The 17,633-nt window shown below is 62.9% G+C and overlaps 1 protein-coding gene across 1 annotated transcript; it reads right to left on the bottom strand.

Annotated features, from left to right (window-relative positions):
* Positions 1 to 362: 362 nt before the first annotated feature.
* LAT (linker for activation of T cells) lies at positions 363 to 14,230 on the bottom strand. The gene is made up of 12 exons (XM_084652638.1): positions 13,092 to 14,230; positions 12,657 to 12,693; positions 12,336 to 12,388; positions 12,063 to 12,126; positions 5,303 to 5,364; positions 4,667 to 4,693; positions 4,359 to 4,425; positions 2,519 to 2,604; positions 1,963 to 2,016; positions 1,551 to 1,613; positions 1,180 to 1,245; positions 363 to 847 (listed from the first exon to the last, which is right to left on the bottom strand). Exons 1-11 carry the CDS (start codon positions 13,195 to 13,197, stop codon positions 1,187 to 1,189), a joined length of 678 nt encoding a protein of 225 aa, XP_084508764.1. The 5' UTR covers positions 13,198 to 14,230; the 3' UTR covers positions 363 to 847; positions 1,180 to 1,186.
* Between the last annotated feature and the right edge of the window lie 3,403 nt (positions 14,231 to 17,633).

Genomic DNA, 17,633 nt, shown 5'->3' with positions numbered 1-17,633 from the left:
ACTCCGTGACACGGGCACACAGAGAAAACAGCTCCTGGCGGGGATAGGGGGCGCTTGCAGGGGTGCACAGAAGTGCCTCTGTCCCGCTGCCCACCCTGGTGAGAGCCAGTGGGGGTCCCGACCCCAGGCTCTTGCCTGGGCCCAGGAGTGCCCCTGCAGTAACATCCCTGCCCTCTGCGGATCCCCGCCCCCGGCTCGCGGCCCGTTTCCGCCCTGTGGGGCCAGGGCCCGACCCCCTCCCCACTCAGGGCACAGACCCCAGGGTGGCCGGTGCCCCCCATGGCCGGCAGCTCCGAGCTGGGGCAGAGGGACGGCCGGGGCAGCCCCTCGGCAGGAGAACAAAGCCAGGCCCGGGACAGAGATGCGGGCGGCACCTATGGCTTTATTCAGCGACCCCAGGCGCTGGGGTCGCTCAGCGCAGCGGGGGGGTGGGGGCTCCCTGTGCGGCCCATGTGACCGCGTGCCCGTGGCATCTGGGGGGCCCAGACTACCCCCTAGGAATGGGGGACATGAAGGGAAGGGGAGACCTCAAAGGATGCTGGGAAATTCTCAGGCTATGTCAGAAAAGGTGCAGAACCAGCATTGAGTCGGGGAAGGGCAATAAATTAACGATGGTGGCTGGCGCGGAGAGAAGTCTGGGGGGAGGGGGTCTCAGTTGGCAGAGGGAGCCCCCAAGTGGGGCTTTCACAGGTGGTTTCTCAGGATGTGGGGTGCAGAGGTGTGGCCAGCCGGGGGGTTTCTCAGGGCCCCCTGTGGCGAGGTTCCTGGAGGCTCATCCAGCTGTTCGTTCGCTCCTCGAAGGCAGGTTCCCCGCAGGGGTGTCGCTCTCCAGAGCTGGGGGGTCTGCCTGCAATAGAGAGCCATGAGGTCATGCGGGGCGGGGACGGGCCTGATCTGGGCCCCGACGCTGGGGGACCCAGGCAGGGCTAGGGTAATGGGGACCCAGGGTGGAGAGACAGGTGGGGACCCAGCCCCCCCAGCGCAGGACGGCTGCAGCCCCAGCCATGGGGGGTGAGAGGTGCAGGGGGGACCCCTCCCAGAGTCCTTTGTGGAGGCTCCCACGTGATGCAGTCAGAGCAGGTGGCCCTGGGAGTGCTGGGGAGAGGTCAGGGTTTGGGGTGCAGGGCACAGGGCGGAGATGGGGCAGGGCAGGCGTGGGGGAGAGGGGGGCGTCAGTACCTCGCGCTCAGCTGTGCAGGTTCTCATAGTCGGGGCCGTCGTCCTCGCTCTCCCGGTTGCTGGCGCCTGTGACGGGAGCCAGAGGGGGTGAGACGGGGCTTCCCCAGAACTGCCCCCCCGCCAGGCCCCACCCTCAGGGCTCACCAAAACCCCTCCAGCCCCCCACAGAGCTCCCCAGAACCCCCCCTGGCCCCACACACGGGGCTTCCCCACAGCCCAGCCTCCTTGGGTGCTATTCATACATCTTGCTTGTAAGGAGGTCCCTGGGGCCCCAGCGAGGAGGTCCCTGGGAGGAAGGGTACCCCCAGCTTGGGGATGCCCCCACTCACCATAGCGGAGGAGGGGCAGGTACCCCCCACACACACACTCACCATAGTGGGCGTCAGGGATGCTGGATCCAGGCTCTGGCATGTTGACGTACTCCAGGCTGTCAGCTGTGGGGAGCGATCGGGGGCAGTGAGCCACGGCGTGTGCAGGGGGACCCCCTGACCGGGGATGGAGGAACTGCCCCAGGGGACCCCAGTGCACTGGGGCCTGTGGGGTTCAGTCCCCACTACCATCCCCCTGTGCACTGGGATGCCAACCCGGCCCCCGGGGGACCCTGGGGTGGGGGGGGTCAGTCTCATCTCCTCCCCACAACCCCTCCCCTGCTGCTCCTCCCCACAGGCCCTACCCGGGAATTGCCCTCTTCCTCCAGTCAGCCCCAGTTCCAGGATCCCCCCCCCACCCCCCTGTGTGGGTCAGACACAGACAGACAGATGGGGTTGGGGGTCCCGCACTCACCCAGCGACTCCCTCTGGGCCTCCGGCATGTTCTCGTACTCATCCCCCATTGCCACTGCCAGAGAAGGGGTCAGTGAGGGGGGAGGACCTGCTCTCCAACTTCTCCCTACAGCAGGGACCCTGGGAACCCCCCAGCCCCTGCCCCAACTGCTCCCCATACCCCCAACCCCCAGGCCCCAAGCTGGAACCCACCCAGAGATGTTCGGGTCACTCCTCTCCCCATAAATTACACCTGGATCCCAATACGGCTGGGCTACTGGGGGCCGGGGATACACCCAAATGGGGTGCGAGGGATGAGATAGTGATCAGGGCAAGAAGGGGTCAGGTGGCTGTTTCCTCCCCTTGCCCCCACAGCGCAATGCCAGGGGGCAGAGGGAGGTTAATGCTGATCACAGGGGACGGTGGAACTGCCCGACACTAGATCCACCCATAAACAGTCCCGGGGACTGTATGGGCCCAAGCTAAGGTTGGGAGACAGGTACCCAGAGTGGCCCTCTGAGGTGTCTCTGCTCAGGCCCTGTGGGAGATGGGTGGGCTTGGCAGGGGCCCAGACTCACCTGAGGACACGCTGTCCCTGAGCTCTGGCCCCGAGGTGACCACCTCTTTGGGGGACGTCTCCGTGATGCTGTCGGGAAGCACCTCCCTATGTGGGGAGGAGGAGGAATGGGAAGGGTGAGACTGACCAGCGAGAGCATGCACCGCACTCCTGGCTCTGACCCTGCCCTGCCCCCCACCCACCCACAGCAATGACCGCAGTGACACCCTGACACCCCAACATTCACCACAGTCATGTAATTAGGATATGTTCTGTACAAAGTCTGCTTTGTGACGTATCATTCTAAAAGTCCTGATCTGCTAGACAGTCGTATCCCATTGGATTGTATATGCCAGCATCGTACGTGAAGTTACGAAGCTGGGCTACGTAGGTGTTACTGAAACACGTGTGAGGTTGAGAACACCCACAAGCAGCCTTTCAGGTACAACAATGTTAGTGGCTTATTGAGGAAATACACACAAGCACCAGGATTACCCCAGGAACTGTGTACAACAGACACCTCTCCGAGACAGCACTACGCAATGGGAACTGTCTGACCCAGCTCACAGCAAAAGAGCTTTCCAGCAAGTGGGGAGAAGGTAGAAAAGGGGGAAATGACATCATGTGGGGACCTCACTCTCCCTGCAACACCACACCTGGAGGACTGATGGTCCCAGGCTAGAGGAAGTTTTAGCCTGTGTATGAAAACCTGGAAAACCAAGGCCTTAAGAATCTGCCAGCCTGTTTATCACTCAGGGTGAGAATTTGCTAATTTATATCCTGCCTCTCTAGCGTGTTAAGCTCAGTTTGCAGTTTTACTAAAATAATCTGCCTTGATCTGTTTGCTATTCCATATAATCACTTAAAATCTATCTTTTGTGGTTAATAAAGTTGGTTTTGTTTTCTCTAAAACCAGTTTGTGGAATTCATAACTGGGGGGCAGAAAGCTGTGCATATCTTCCTCCACATTGGGGGGGGGGCGGATTTCATGAGCTTACGCTGTACAGTTCTCTGTGCAGCTCAAGAGGATACAATTTAGGGTTTACACTCCAGAGGGGGTTTGCACTTGAGTGCTGGGCAACTCCCGAGCTGAGTCTTCCCACACAGAGCTGATTTCAGCGTCTGTGTCTTCCTGCCACTGGGTGCGTCCCTACCCGTGTGTGGGTTGGAGGGGGCTTGAGGGCCTGGCTCAGCAGGGCAGGGAAAGGGAGCCAGATGGCTGGAACCGGAGGGCTCAGTGGGACCCCAGTACATTAGGTGGCACCCCAGAACGGGGGAGCAACCTGTCACCGTGGTGCAGCAAGCAGGGCCATGTGCACAGCCGATCGTGCCGAGACACTGGTGGTGAGTTTCGGTGAGTTTTAAGCGGAGAACAGACAAAGTGGTTCCTGGTTTGCTATTTTCGGTTTGCTTATTCCGGGCAAGGGAAGCAGGGACAGGAAAGCGAGTGACAGTGAAGCCACCACAAAGCTGGAGCTCTGCAGCTTCCAGGCGGATGAAAGAGCGGAGCTGCACAAGAGACAGCGGCAGAGAGACCAGGGAGCGGAAGGAGCCAGACAAAGAGCAGCCCATGAGCTGGCCGTGGAAGAAGCCAGCCATGGAACTGAAAGACAGGGCGAGGGAGCCCAGGCGGGTGGAACCGGGGGGTCAGTGGGACCCCAGTACATTAGGGGGCGCCCTGGAAGGGGGGGCAACCTGTCACAGCTCCCATCCATGACCTTTGACCCCCAGGCTTGGACCCAGTGCCACCCCCCAGCCCTGCCACACCGTGGCCTGTCCCCCGCAGGCCTCCCCGACCCATCTCCCCCTGCCCCCCATCTTCCCCCCACCCCCAGCCCCCACTGCCCCCCCATGGCCCGTACACGTAGCCGGTGATGTAGAGCTCGTTGTTATAGTCATTGTCGTCGTCGTCATCCCCACGGGGTCGCTCTGCAACCGAGACACAGGGAGGGGGGTTAGCATGGGGGGGCACCGGCTGCTCTGACCCCCTCTCCCCCGCCCCCTTCCCCTCCCACCTGCCCCCACCCTCTGCTCACTCCACCCCCTCCCACCACCTCTCCCGCCCCCAATCTCTGCCCACCCCTCCGACCCTCCTGCCCCACAACCTGGCAGTGGTTCTGACACTGACCCCTAACCCCCCCCACACTAACCGGTGGGTGTCCAGACTCACCCTCATTCTCGTAGCTGGGGACGCTGTCTGGAGAGGGAGGGGAGAGAAATGTGTCCGTCACCCCCAAAGACCGGTGACCCCCTCCTCCCCCTCCCCATATCTCTGCCCGTCACTCCCCACTCCTCCATCCTCCCCGTCCATCTGTCTGTCCATCACTGCTATCCCATCTGTCCATCCCCCCAGCCGTCCGTCCGTCCGTCCCCCGTCCGCCTGTCCCCCCATCCATCTGTCTGTCCATCACTGCTATCCCGTCCGTCTATCCCCCATCTGCCCATCCCCCTGTCGGTCCATCTGTCCATCACTGCTACCCCGTCCGTCCGTCCCCCCAGCTCTTCTTCCGTCTGTCCATCATGACTATCCCATCTGTCCAGCCCCCCAGCCGTCTGCCCATCACCCCCAGCTGTCCACCCGTCCATCCCCCATCTGCCTTGCCCCCCAGCCGTCCGCCTGTCCCCCGAACTGTCCATCCATTCCCCCATCTACCCATCCCCCTGTCCGTCTGTCTGTCCATCATGACTATCCCGTCCCTGCCCCAGCCCTCCGCCTGTCCACCCATCCATCCATCCCCCGTCTGTCTCCCTGTGTTTCTGTCTGTATGTCCCCATTTCTCTCTCCCTGCCAGCCCCCCACACTCACCGTTGTCGGTCTCTGTCCTGGTGAAGGAGACTTGGCGGCTCTGGGGTGCCTGTGGGGATCGCCTGGAAATGGGGGGGCTGGATCAGGAGGGACAGGCCAGCCCTGAGCCCCACCATCCAGCACACGGACACCCCTGCCATCCCCAACATGCCCTGCCCCATGCAGAGCACATGCCTACCACGCCCCCCAGACGGAGAGGAATTTTCTGCGAGATTTTGGGTGAATACTGTGTGTGCCTCAGTTTCCCCGGATGCATTGTTCACGAGCGGCGGGGAAGGGCCCTGTGCTCTCTGCAGAGGCCCAGCGATGCAGAGGAGGGGCATCCAGCTGTCTCGGGTTTGGGCCAGGTCCATGGAGCACAATGGCAAATCCAATCACCGGGATATTTGCTAACGACTGTGTCTTGCCCCCCCGCCCCCTGAAAGCCAGCCAGGCATGCCCCGCGGGGGAGTTCAGAGGACAGAGGGGACCAGGCGGGGTTGGTACGTGTTGGCCGGGGGGTGGCGGGTTGGTGTCGCTGCTCCCCCAGGACGGGGCCGGGGGTCTCTGCAGCTTTAACCTGCTGCTCTCTGGGCTACCCGAGGGCTGGGCCGTGGCCAGTCCCACAGGAACCTGGGCTCCGGCTCAGGGGGAAGCTGCAGGGCTCACCCTGGAGGAAGAGTGGGACCCCGGGGGTCTGTTCCAAAGCAGGGGGCCATAGCCCTGATCCTGGGGCTCTGTGACACCCACACACGCCCTGACGTATCCACAGCAAGGTGACCGCAGCGCCCCCACACCCCCTGAGCAGCGTCTGTGGGGCCCACCCAGTGCCCACCAGCCCCAGAGACTGGGCCAGAGGTAGCTAAGGCCTGTGGGGTGGATTTATGGGGCACTAGGGGAGCCCACGGGTTCTGGGCAGGGATCAGGGGGCAGCTCCAAGGGGTGGGAGGATTGGGGGAAACTCAGCAATGTACAGGAACTGCTCAGGGTGGGGGGCAGGGAAGAAGGGGGGTCGCTGGGGTACTCACGGGATGGACTAGAACGGCTCGGGGGGTGTGTCCTGGGGCTGGGGGCAGGGCAGGAAGGGGGGGTCGCTGGGGTACTCACGGGATGGACGGGAACGGCTCGGGGGGGGTTGTCCCGGGGGTGGGGGCAGGGCAGGAAGGGGGGCTCGCTGGGGTACTCCCGGGATGGACGGGAACGGCTCAGGGTGGGGTGTCCCGGGGGTGGGAGCAGAGCAGGAAGGGGGGGTCGCTGGGGTACTCCCGGGATGGACGGGAACGGTTCGGGGGGGGGTGTCCCGGCGGTGGGGGCAGGGCAGGAAGGGGGGGTCGCTGGGGTACTCCCGGGATGGACGGGAACGGCTCGGGGGGGGGGTCCCGGGGGGGGGCAGGGCAGGAAGGGGGGGGTCGCTGGGGTACTCCTGGGATGGACGGGAACGGCTCAGGGTGGGGATGTGACAAAGTGGGACTGTTTTTAATGTTTCCTCTGAATAGTGTGGGGGTGCCTCAGTTTCCCCTAGGCATTTCCTAAGTCTCTAGGGGGTGGGGTAAGGGTGTATGATCATTGCAGAGCCCTAGAGGGCAGGTGTGTGCAGGGGTCTGGACACAGAGAATGGCCAACACCCTGTTTCCTGGCCACTGATGGCCTGGGCCCTTCCCCCCTGCAAGGTGAGAGCTAAAGGGTTGGAGAACAAAGGAATCCGGTGACCTCCTGGCCCAGGACAGGGACAAAGCCCAGAGGAGGAGGGGCTGGGGGGAGTTTCAGTTTGGGGCTGGCTGGGACATGGAGTGAAGGGCAGACGGGGTTGTCTGGCTCACTGCCCCCCCCAAAATGGACCCAGCTGAGGGGTCCTGTTCTCTGCACCTGCAAGCTCTGTGTTAGACCATGTTCCTGTCGTCTAATAAACCTTCTGTTTTCCTGGCTGGCTGAGAGTCACGTCTGACTGCGAAGTTGGGGTGCAGGACCCTCTGGCTTCCCCAGGACCTCGCCTGAGCGGACTCGCTGGGGGAAGCACAAGGAGGGGCAGAGGATGCTGAATGCTCAGAGGTCAGACCCAGGAAGGTGGAAGCCGGGTGAGCCGTGTGTCCTGCAGACAGGCTGCTCCCCGAGAGGAGACTGCCCCAGAGTCGTGACTGGCTTCATGGGGAGCAGTTCCAGAGCATCGCCCAGGGACTCCGTGACAACTGGTGGCAGAAGTGGGATGTACTGCACCCCGTGGATTGGGCTTCCTGCAGTAAGTGACTGGGGAGCAGTAAAACGAAGGGGGATTGATGGGGACCAGGCGTGCTGAAGATTCAGAGAGAGACGGTTTCAGGGGGCGGTTAACTCCTGGAAGTGTGTGACCAGAGAGAAGGACTTTTGCAGTAACAGGGTCCCCCGGGGGATTGCAGCGAGCGGTCCCAGGGGCGGAGGAGTCTGCAGCTCGACCCTGGCAAAGAGGTGGTGACCTCGAGAAGGGCTGGCACACTAGGGGTTCTCCCTGGAAACCGTGGGGAGCTGAGAGCACACAGGCCTGTGAGTCCACAACAATTTGGGATGGTCTGTCATCGTCTCCTTAAGTTTCCACGATATGCATCTGAGGAAGTGAGCTGTAGCTCACGAAAGCTTATGCTCTAATAAATTGGTTAGTCTCTAAGGTGCCACAAGTCCTCCGTCTCCTTAAGAAGGACATTGTAACCCTGTGCAGAAAGAGAGGGTTGAGCATTGGAAAGTTCACCAAAGCAGAGTTCATCGTGCAGCTGGAGGAGGATGACCGCTCTAAGGAACAGATTCCTGACCCAAATGGGGCGATAGCAGGATCTGGGAGCAGCTGGAGCGGGAGCCAGGCATCCCCAAGACTCCTGTCCCCGACCAGACGAGGGTCTTCACGATCGGGTTCCCCGTTGGGGGATCGGAGACGGACGGGATTGAAGCTGAGTCCGAGAGAGCAAGAGGACTGTGGGAGACAGCGAGAGCCCGAGAAAGAGCTGCAGAAGCAGCAGCAGCATGAACTGGCGGTGGGGGAGCGGAGAGGCCTAGGGGACCCCCCAGGGGTGAGTGGGGATAGATCCCGGGGGGCCAGTTCTGCAGGGAACCTCGAGACTAAATTGCTGCCCCTGGTTAAGGAGGGGGAGGATGTGGATGCCCACCTCACTGCCTTTGAGCAGGCTGGAGATTTGAACCAGGGGGACCCTGCGGAAAAGCCCCGGTGTCTAGCTCCCTTGCTGGGTCCCAAGGCCACAGACTCCATCAGCCCGATGGGTGGGGAGGTGGACAGGCTCCCACTCCTGATCCCAACCTATATGTCTGTGTGGAGTTTCCTGGGGCCAAGCCCCTCGGACCCACAGTGGGAGCGGGAGGGGATGGTCAATGGGGAGACATTCCTGGGGTGGCGAGATCCTGGGACAGAGGAAACTGTTGTCAGGCCCTGGGTGGTGCAGCCTCAGATGCTGAGGGGCTGGGTGAGCTGGGTGAGGGTCCCAGGGACGAAGCCCCTCGCCCTGCCTATGGCCCAGATCCCTGTGCAGACCCAGGAGGGGTGGGGCTGGCTGGTTTTTGGGGTTCTCTGGGATATCGGCTGCGAGACCCTGTTGTGGGGTGACCATGTCTCTTTGGGACAGGATCCAGGCCTTACTCCTGTAACTGCCAAGGGTTTGAATTTGAATCCAGGGAACCAATCGGCGGAGAGGAAAATGGTCAGTGAAAATGCAGATGACCTGGCTGGCAGCAGGGAGGAGCGGGTAGGCTCAGGCTACCTGCCTGTCCGTAACCAGACCCATGGGGCTCCCTGCCCCCTTGAGCACCCAAGGGGCTCACGCTGGCTCTGATGCTGTGAGGAAAGCAGGGAGCTTGCTGCCTATCCCCACTGGGACAGCAAGGGCAGTGCTGAGCAAGGGGGAAGATAAGAGCCCAGCTGAGTGGGGGGAGACACAGGCAGGGCAGGGGATCTGTGGGGAGTGGCAAGGTGCTTGGTAAGGAAAGTCTGGATGAGCCTAGGCAGCCTTGTGAGCTGATGGCTGTGTCTAGTCAGCAGTGGGGAAAGGCGAGGAGAGTGGAAGATGAGAGTCCCTGGACCTTACCTGTTAGCTGGGTGGAGAATTGCGACAGGGAAGGAAACGTCCCTGTGTCTGTCAGGGGTATTGACTTGTCTGTGGAGGGAACTACCCTAGTCTCCAAGCAGTTGTCTGTGACCAGCCTTGTGTGCTGGGACCAGGCGAATGAGATCCCAAGCTGGGTGTCTGGGAAAGGAGAAAGTGTGTCCGGCTCTTCTTTGTCTGTGGAGCAGACAGAAGGGGCCTTTCAGCCTGTGACGGTTGAGGGTCGTGCAGTTGTCTCAGAGTTGGTTCTGGATTCAGTTAAAGCCCAGGAGGGGAAGGGTCCTAAGTTTGGGTCTGCTCAGGAGAATGGCCCTGTAACTAGGTCACATCTAGTTAGTGTCTATGTAAAATCCCAGAGCCCAGACAATTCTGGTGCTTGTATTTTGCCTGTTGCTAGTGTGTTGTTGGAAAGGGTGCAGCAACTCTGTCTGATCAGGGTGAGATCCTAGCCAGGGCACAAGGAGAGCATGAAGGTGTGTGATTGTGTTACCTACGGAGGGTGTGGAAACCTGTAGCAAGAAGGAAAAGATTCCTGAACTTGTGTGTGGCAAAGGGAAGGAGAATGCTTCTGACCTTTTATCTAGGAAGTCTGTCAGTTTGCCTGAAAGGGGATTATGTAGGAATCCATCGGATGGGCCAGAGGTGATTCTGGATGTAAGGGAGACCCAGAAAGAGTCTGTTGTTGCTCAGGAAAGTGTTCCTCTAGAGCAAGCCCTAGGTAAAGAGGGTAAGAGCAGAATTTCTGTGAGGGGTGAACTGTTGCATAGAAAAGCCCTCGGGAAAGGAATCCTCGTGGAGTCTTTGCAAGAAGTTTACTGCCACTGAAGGGTGTGAAAAGGATTTAATCAAGGAAGTTTCAGTTCCTAACAGCCAGAAATTTTCTGTTGTGAATGGATCCACTGACTGTCCTGTTGAAAGACCCAGTGTGGAGAGCTTTGAGAAGGTCTCAGATGAAGTGAAAGCTGTTAAGAAAGTTAAACAGTCCTATAACCAAGTGGCTGTGTTTGGCCAGCTTGTTGGGGAGAAGACCCAATCCCAGTTTGACCCCCTGGGGTTTTGGGGTGGCCAAAGGGCACGGGCCACATAAACCTTCCCACATGTGGCCTGCGAGTGCTGTCGACCACACCCGACCTAAGGGAGGGCGTGAAACTGGAAGGTAACTCCTACCAAGGAATGGGAGAGATGCTGGGGCATCCATGGGAACATTGGTGGCTTCGAACTTCCCCAGGTCACCAGCTAAAGTGACCCCGCTCAGTTCGATCTCGAAGGGGGGAGTGATGTGACGAAGTGGGACTGTTCTTAATGTTTCCTCTGAATAGTGTGGGGGTGCCTCAGTTTCCCCTAGGCAGTTCTTAAGTATCTAGGGGGTGGGGTAAGGGTGTATGATCATTGCAGAGCCCTAGAGGGCAGGTGTGTGCAGGAGTCTGGACACAGAGAATGGCCGACACCCTGTTTCCTGGCCACTGATGGCCTGGGCCCTTCCCCCCTGCAAGGTGAGAGCTGAAGGGTTGGAGAACAAAGGAATCAGGTGACCTCCTGGCCCAGGAAAGGAACAAAGCCCAGAGGAGGAGGGGCTGGAGGGAGTTTCAGTTTGGGACTGGCTGGGACAAGGAGTGAAGGGCAGACGTGGTTGTCTGGCTCACTGCCCCCCCCCCCCCAAAATGGACCCGGCTGAGGGGTCCTGTTCTCTGCACCTGCAAGCTCTGTGTTAGACCATGTTCCTGTCATCTAATAAACCTCTGTTTTACTGGCTGGCTGAGAGTCACGTCTGACTGCGAAGTTAGGGGGCAGGACCCTCTGGCTTCCCCAAGACCCTGCCTGGGCAGACTCACTGTGGGAAGCGCACGGAGGGGCAGAGGAGGCTGGAGGCTCCGGGGTCAGACCCAGGAAGGTGGAGCCGGGTGAGCTGGGTGTCCTGCAGACAGGCTGCTCCCCGAGAAGAGACTGCCCCAGAGTCCTGCCCGGCTTCATGGGGAGCAGTTCCAGAGCATCGCCCAGGGACTCCGTGACAGGGGGTGTCCCAGGGGTGGGGGCAGGGCAGGAAGGGGGGTCGCTGGGGTACTCCTGGGATGGACGGGAACGGCTCAGGGTGGGGGGTTGGGGCAGGGCAGGAAGGGGGGGGTCACTGGGTTACTCCTGGGATGGACGGGAACGGCTCAGGGTGGGGGTGTCCCAGGAGTGGGGGCAGGGCAGGAAGGGGGGGTCGCTGGGGTACTCACAGGATGGACGGGAACGGCTCAGGGTGGGGTGTCCCGGGGGTGGGGACAGGGCAGGAAGGGGGGGTCACTGGGGTACTCACAGGATGGACGGGAACGGCTCAGGGTGGGGTGTCCCGGGGGTGGGGACAGGGCAGGAAGGGGGGCTCGCTGGGGTACTCCCGGGATGGATGGGAACGGCTCAGGGTGGGGGTGTCCCGGGGTTGGGGACAGGGCAGGAAGGGGGGCTCGCTGGGGTACTCCCGGGATGGACGGGAACGGCTCAGGGTGGGGGTGTCCCGGGGTTGGGGACAGGGCAGGAAGGGGGGCTCGCTGGGGTACTCCCGGGATGGACGGGAACGGCTCAGGGTGGGGGTGTCCCGGGGGTGGGGGCAGGGCAGGAAGGGGGGCTCGCTGGGGTACTCCCGGGATGGACGGGAACGGCTCAGGGTGGGGTGTCCCGGGGGTGGGGACAGGGCAGGAAGGGGGGCTCGCTGGGGTACTCACGGGATGGACAGGAACTGCTCAGCGGGAGCCACCGGTTGCTGTTTGATCTGGTTCCTGGAGGGATCTGGGGAGACACAGGCAGACAGGACAGTGGCTTGACTGGGGGGCATTGGGGCGGGAAGATGGGGGTTCAGGGGTGTGGAGGTGCGGCGGTGCGCATGGCAGGGGATGGGGGAGCAGGGAGTACAGTGTGGGGGTGTGGAATAGGGGATGGGGTGCAGGGGATATGAGAGGTGACAGAGGTACAGGGTGGGGTGCATGGGGGGTACTCACAGTTGGCTCGGGTCAGCACCATGAAGCTGTTGGGGGGGACACAAGGTGGGGGTCTGTGGGGGGCAGAGGAGACACCATTAGAGCCAGACAAGGTCCCCACCTCAGCACCTGCCAGATACCACCAGGGATCCCACCAACCCCCCCCCACTCACCCCAAGGGAGCCCCCCACATGCCCAGTCCCCCCTGCCCTCTGTCCAATCCCAGCCTTTAAGACCACACCCCACTTCCCCACCCTTCGCACCTCCCCCAGGGAACCCCAATCCCCTGCCTGGCAGCCCCCTCGCTGTGCGACAGACAGACAGACACGGGGACAGACTCACTTGTACTCGTAGTCCCCCACCGCCTGGGCACCGTGGGCTGGCGAGAGAGCAGGGCACAGCGTTAGGGGTGGGGGCAGAGGGGTCTGTCCCACTCTGCTCCCATGGATGGGAGAGATTGAGGGGACAGGACCCCCCATGTTAGCCCAGCAAGGGGGAGGGGGCTGGTGTGGGGTTGGGGGTGGGGAGCAGGGTGTATGTTGCGGGGGGGGGGGGGAGGAAGGTGTGGGGATGTCCCTGGGGGAAGCAGTGTGTTTGTGGGGGTGGCTCTGGGGGGGAGCAGGGTGTGTGTCAGGGGGAGCTCAGGGGGAGCTGGGGTGGGGGTACCTGGGGGGGCAGGAAGGCATGGGGGGGCAGGTGCTGGGTCCCCTTGTGCATTGGGGTGAATGCCACGCTGCCCCCCTGGCTGGAGCTGGGGCAGCCTGGAGCTGGACTTACCAGAGGAGCCGGTGTCCCGGCAGCCGATGCAGAGAGCGGTGGCCAGCACTGCCGGGAGAACCAGCACAAAGGCCCAGAGCACCCCGGCCAGAGAGACGGCCTCCATCGCACCTGGGGGGGAGAGGGGGAGAGGAGGTTGGGGGGGACCCCGGCCAGGGAGACGGCCTCCGTCGCACCTGGGGGGGAGAGGGGGAGAGGAGGTTGGGGGGGACCCCGGCCAGAGAGACGGCCTCCGTCGCACCTGGGGGGGACCCCGGCCAGAGAGACGGCCTCCATCTCACCTGGGGGGGAGAGGGGGAGAGGAGGTTGGGGGGGACCCCGGCCAGGGAGACGGCCTCCGTCGCACCTGGGGGGGAGAGGGGGAGAGGAGGTTGGGGGGGACCCCGGCCAGGGAGACGGCCTCTGTCGCACCTGGGGGGGAGAGGGGGAGAGGAGGTTGGGGGGGACCCCGGCCAGAGAGACAGCCTCCGTCGCACCTGGGGGGGAGAGGGGGAGAGGAGGTTGGGGGGGACCCCGGCCAGAGAGACGGCCTCCGTCGCACCTGGGGGGGACCCCGGCCAGAGAGACAGCCTCCATCGCACCTGGGGGGGACCCCAGCCAGAGAGACAGCCTCCATCGCACCTGGGGGGGAGAGGAGGTTGGGGGGACCCTGGCCAGAGAGACGGCCTCCATCACACCTGGGGGGGACCCCGGCCAGAGAGATGGCCTCCATCGCACCTGGGGGGGAGAGGGGGAGAGGAGGTTGGGGGGGACCCCAGCCAGGGAGACGGCCTCCATCGCACCTGGTGGGGAGAGGGGGAGAGGAGGTTGGGGGGACCCCGGCCAGAGAGACGGCCTCCATCGCACCTGGGGGGGACCCCGACCAGAGAGATGGCCTCCATCGCACCTGGGGGGGAGAGGGGGAGAGGAGGTTGGGGGGACCCCGGCCAGAGAGACGGCCTCCATCGCACCTGGGGGGGACCCCGACCAGAGAGATGGCCTCCATCGCACCTGGGGGGGAGAGGGGGAGAGGAGGTTGGGGGGACCCCGGCCAGAGAGACGGCCTCCATCGCACCTGGGGGGGACCCCGACCAGAGAGATGGCCTCCATCGCACCTGGGGGGGAGAGGGGGAGAGGAGGTTGGGGGGACCCCGGACAGAGAGAGGGCCTCCATCGCACCTGGGGGCGGGGTGGGGGAGGGGAGCCAGGGCTCCTGGGTTCTCTCCCAGCTCGGGGCGGGGAGTGGGGCCTGGTGGGTTGGAGCGGGGCGGTGGGGTCTGGGAGGCAGGACTCATAGAAGATCAGGGTTGGAAGGGACCTCGGGAGGTCATCTAGGTGTCGTGTCCCCCCCCCAACTCCCCCGCTCAAAGCAGGACCGACCCCCAACTAAATCATCCCAGCCAGGGCTTTGTCAGGTCTGACCTTAAAAACCTCAAAGGAAGGAGATAAACCCTGGATTTGTGCTGGAAATGGCCCACCTTGATTATCATACACATTGTAAGGAGAGTGATCACTTTAGATAAGCTATTACCAGCAGGAGCGTGGGGTGGGGAGAGAAAACCTTTTGCAGTGGTAAACACCCATTTTTTCATGGTCTGTGTGTATAAAAACATCTGCTGTATTTTCCACTTTATGCATCCGATGAAGTGGGCTGTAGCTCACGAAAGCTCATGCTCAAATAAATTGGTTAGTCTCTAAGGTGCCACAAGTACTCCTGTTCTTTTTGCGGATACAGACTAACAGGGCTGCTACTCTGAAACCTCCCTAGGTAACGCATTCCAGTGTTTCACCACCCTCCCAGTGAAATAGTGTTTCCTAATATCCAACCTAAACCTCCCCCACTGCAACTTGAGACCATTACTCCTTGTCCTGTCCTCTTCTACCATTGAGAACAGTCTAGATCCATCCTCTCTGGAACCACCTCTAAGGTAGTTGAAAGCAGCTATCAAATCCCCCCTCATTCTTCTCTTCCGCAGACTAAACAATCCCAGTTCCCTCAGCCTCTCCTCGTAACTCATGTGTTCTAGACCCCTAATCATTTTTGTTGCCCTTCGCTGGACTCTTTCCAATTTATCCACATCCTTCTTGTAGTGTGGGGCCCAAAACTGGACACAGTACTCCAGATGAGGCCTCACCAATGTCGAATAGAGGGGGACGATCACGTCCCTCGATCTGCTCGCTATGCCCCTACTTATACATCCCAAAATGCCATTGGCCTTCTTGGCAACAAGGGCACACTGCTGACTCATAGCCAGCTTCTCGTCCACTGTCACCCCTCAGTCCTTTTCCGCAGAACTGCTGCCCAGCCGCTCGGTCCTTAGTCTGTAGCCATGCATGGGGCTCTCTCCAGGCTCTGGGAGGGGAGCGGGGCCTGGTGGGTTGGAGTGGGGAGGGGGCGGGAGCCAGGACTCCTGGGTTTCATCCCTGACTCTGCTGCTGCTGGACTGTGGGATCTGCCCCAGGCCCTTGGCCACCAAGCCCGCCATTGCTGGGCCGTCTCTCGCAGGGTATGTGCAGCACCGAGCACGCTGGGTCCCAGGCTGGGCCGATGGTGGGGCCGGATCCCGCCGGCTCCTGGGGGGTTGTGGGGGGGAGGGTGAGTCACCGGGGTGGGGGAGGCCGGATCTGCTGCTGCAGCAGGTGGGTGGAGGGACCAGGGCTGCCGGCTCGGGCGCTGCTCAGCTCCGTCTCTGCAGCTGCGGTTTCCACCCCAGCAGCGCCCGGCTCTCGCTGCAGCTGCCGCCCCCAGGGAGCCGCGGCTGGGGCCTGCCCCGAGCTCCCGGCAACGCAGCCGCAGCGGGGCCCAGCTCACACGCAGGCCAGGCCCCTGCGCCAGAGACCCTGGGGCCTGCCAGGCTCCCGCTGCCCCGGGTGCCGGCCGCCTGCACCATCCCCACCCACGCCGGGGTCACGCCTCACTTCTTGTGCCTTATTATGGCAGGACCGACCCGAACTCCCTGGGCTCCTCCCCCCGCCCAGATCAAAGGCCCATGAGTTGGGGTGCTGCCGCCCAGACACAGAGGAAGAGACAGTCCCAAACACACAAAGCGTGAGAAAGGAAACTAACACTCCACGGGGGGCAGGGACCAGCCCCAAGTCACACAGGAGAGCTGGGGACAGAACCCAGGAGTCCTGGCTCCCAGCCTGCCCCCACCCCCACCACTGGGCCCCACTCCCCTCCCAGAGCTGGAGACAGAACCCAGGAGTCCTGACCCCCCTGCTCTAAACACTAGATCCCGCTCCCCTCCCAGAGCTGGGAGAGGACCCAGGAGTCCTGACCCCCAGCTCCCCTACTCTAACCCACTAGACGCTCCCACCCTCGAAGCAGGACAGAACCCAGGAGTCCTGGCTCCCAGTCACAACCCCCATCCTGCTCCTGTCCCAGTCCCCGTGTCAGAGGGACACAGCCCTGCACGCCCCCCCGCCAGGCCCCCATCCAGGGCAGCCCCTGCTAGCATGGCTCCTGCAAACAGGCCCTGGCCGGGGCAGCGTGAGCCCTGGAGCGTGGCCAAGGGCCGACCACAAACCACCGGGTCGGTTAGGGTCGGAAACCGGCAGCGCTTGGGAACTCACTGGAGAGGAACCAGCGGGGTGGTGGGGGGAGCTGGAGAAGAAGATGGGGGGGCCATCAAGATCACCATTGAGGGGTGCCAGCGGGGGGGGGAGAGCCCAGGGCTAACGGGGGCTGTGGGTCGGGGTTGAGGGGCACCGGAGAGGTGGGGGAGGAGAGGGGAGCCCAGGGCTAACGGGGGCTGTGGGTCGGGGTTGAGGGGCACCGGAGAGGTGGGGGGGCAGGGGAGGGCCCAGGGCTAACGGGGGCTGTGGGTCGGGGTTGAGGGGCACCAGAGAGGTTGGGGGGTAGTGGGGGAGCCCAGGGCTAACGGGGGCTGTGGGTCGGGGTTGAGGGGCGCCGGAGAGGTGTGGGGGAGCAGTGGGGGAGCCCAGGGCTAACGGGGGCTGTGGGTCGGGGTTGAGGGGCGCCGGAGAGGTGTGGGGGAGCAGTGGGGGAGCCCAGGGCTAACGGGGGCTGTGGGTCGGGGTTGAGGGGCGCCGGAGAGGTGTGGGGGAGCAGTGGGGGAGCCCAGGGCTAACGGGGGCTGTGGGTCGGGGTTGAGGGGCACCGGAGAGGTGTGGGGGAGCAGTGGGGGAGCCCAGGGCTAACGGGGGCTGTGGGTCGGGGTTGAGGGGCACCAGAGAGGTTGGGGGGTAGTGGGGGAGCCCAGGGCTAACGGGGGCTGTGGGTCGGGGTTGAGGGGCACCGGAGAGGTGGGGGGGCAGGGGAGGGCCCAGGGCTAACGGGGGCTGTGGGTCGGGGTTGAGGGGCACCGGAGAGGTGGGGGAGCAGGGGGGGAGCCCAGGGCTAATGGGGGCTGTGGGTCGGGGTTGAGGGGCACCAGAGAGGTTGGGGGGTAGTGGGGGAGCCCAGGGCTAACGGGGGCTGTGGGTCGGGGTTGAGGGGCACCGGAGAGGTGGGGGAGCAGGGGGGGAGCCCAGGGCTAATGGGGGCTGTGGGTCGGGGTTGAGGGGCACCAGAGAGGTTGGGGGGTAGTGGGGGAGCCCAGG

Source organism: Lepidochelys olivacea, assembly GCF_965140295.1.
Source record: "Lepidochelys olivacea isolate rLepOli2 genome assembly, contig: Scaffold_29, whole genome shotgun sequence".
NCBI lineage: Eukaryota > Metazoa > Chordata > Testudines > Cheloniidae > Lepidochelys > Lepidochelys olivacea.
This window is presented reverse-complemented; position numbering and strand designations above follow the sequence as displayed.

Coding starts and splice junctions, on each gene's coding strand:
- LAT (XM_084652638.1), bottom strand. CDS start 13,197: ATGGAGGCCGTCTCTCTGGCCGGGGTGCTCTGGGCCTTTGTGCTGGTT. Junction 5,365..12,062: donor GAGCAGTTCCTGTCCATCCC/GTGAGTACCCCA, acceptor CCCCATTTCCAG/GCGATCCCCACAGGCACCCC. Junction 4,694..5,302: donor CAGGACAGAGACCGACAACG/GTGAGTGTGGGG, acceptor CTCCCTCTCCAG/ACAGCGTCCCCAGCTACGAG.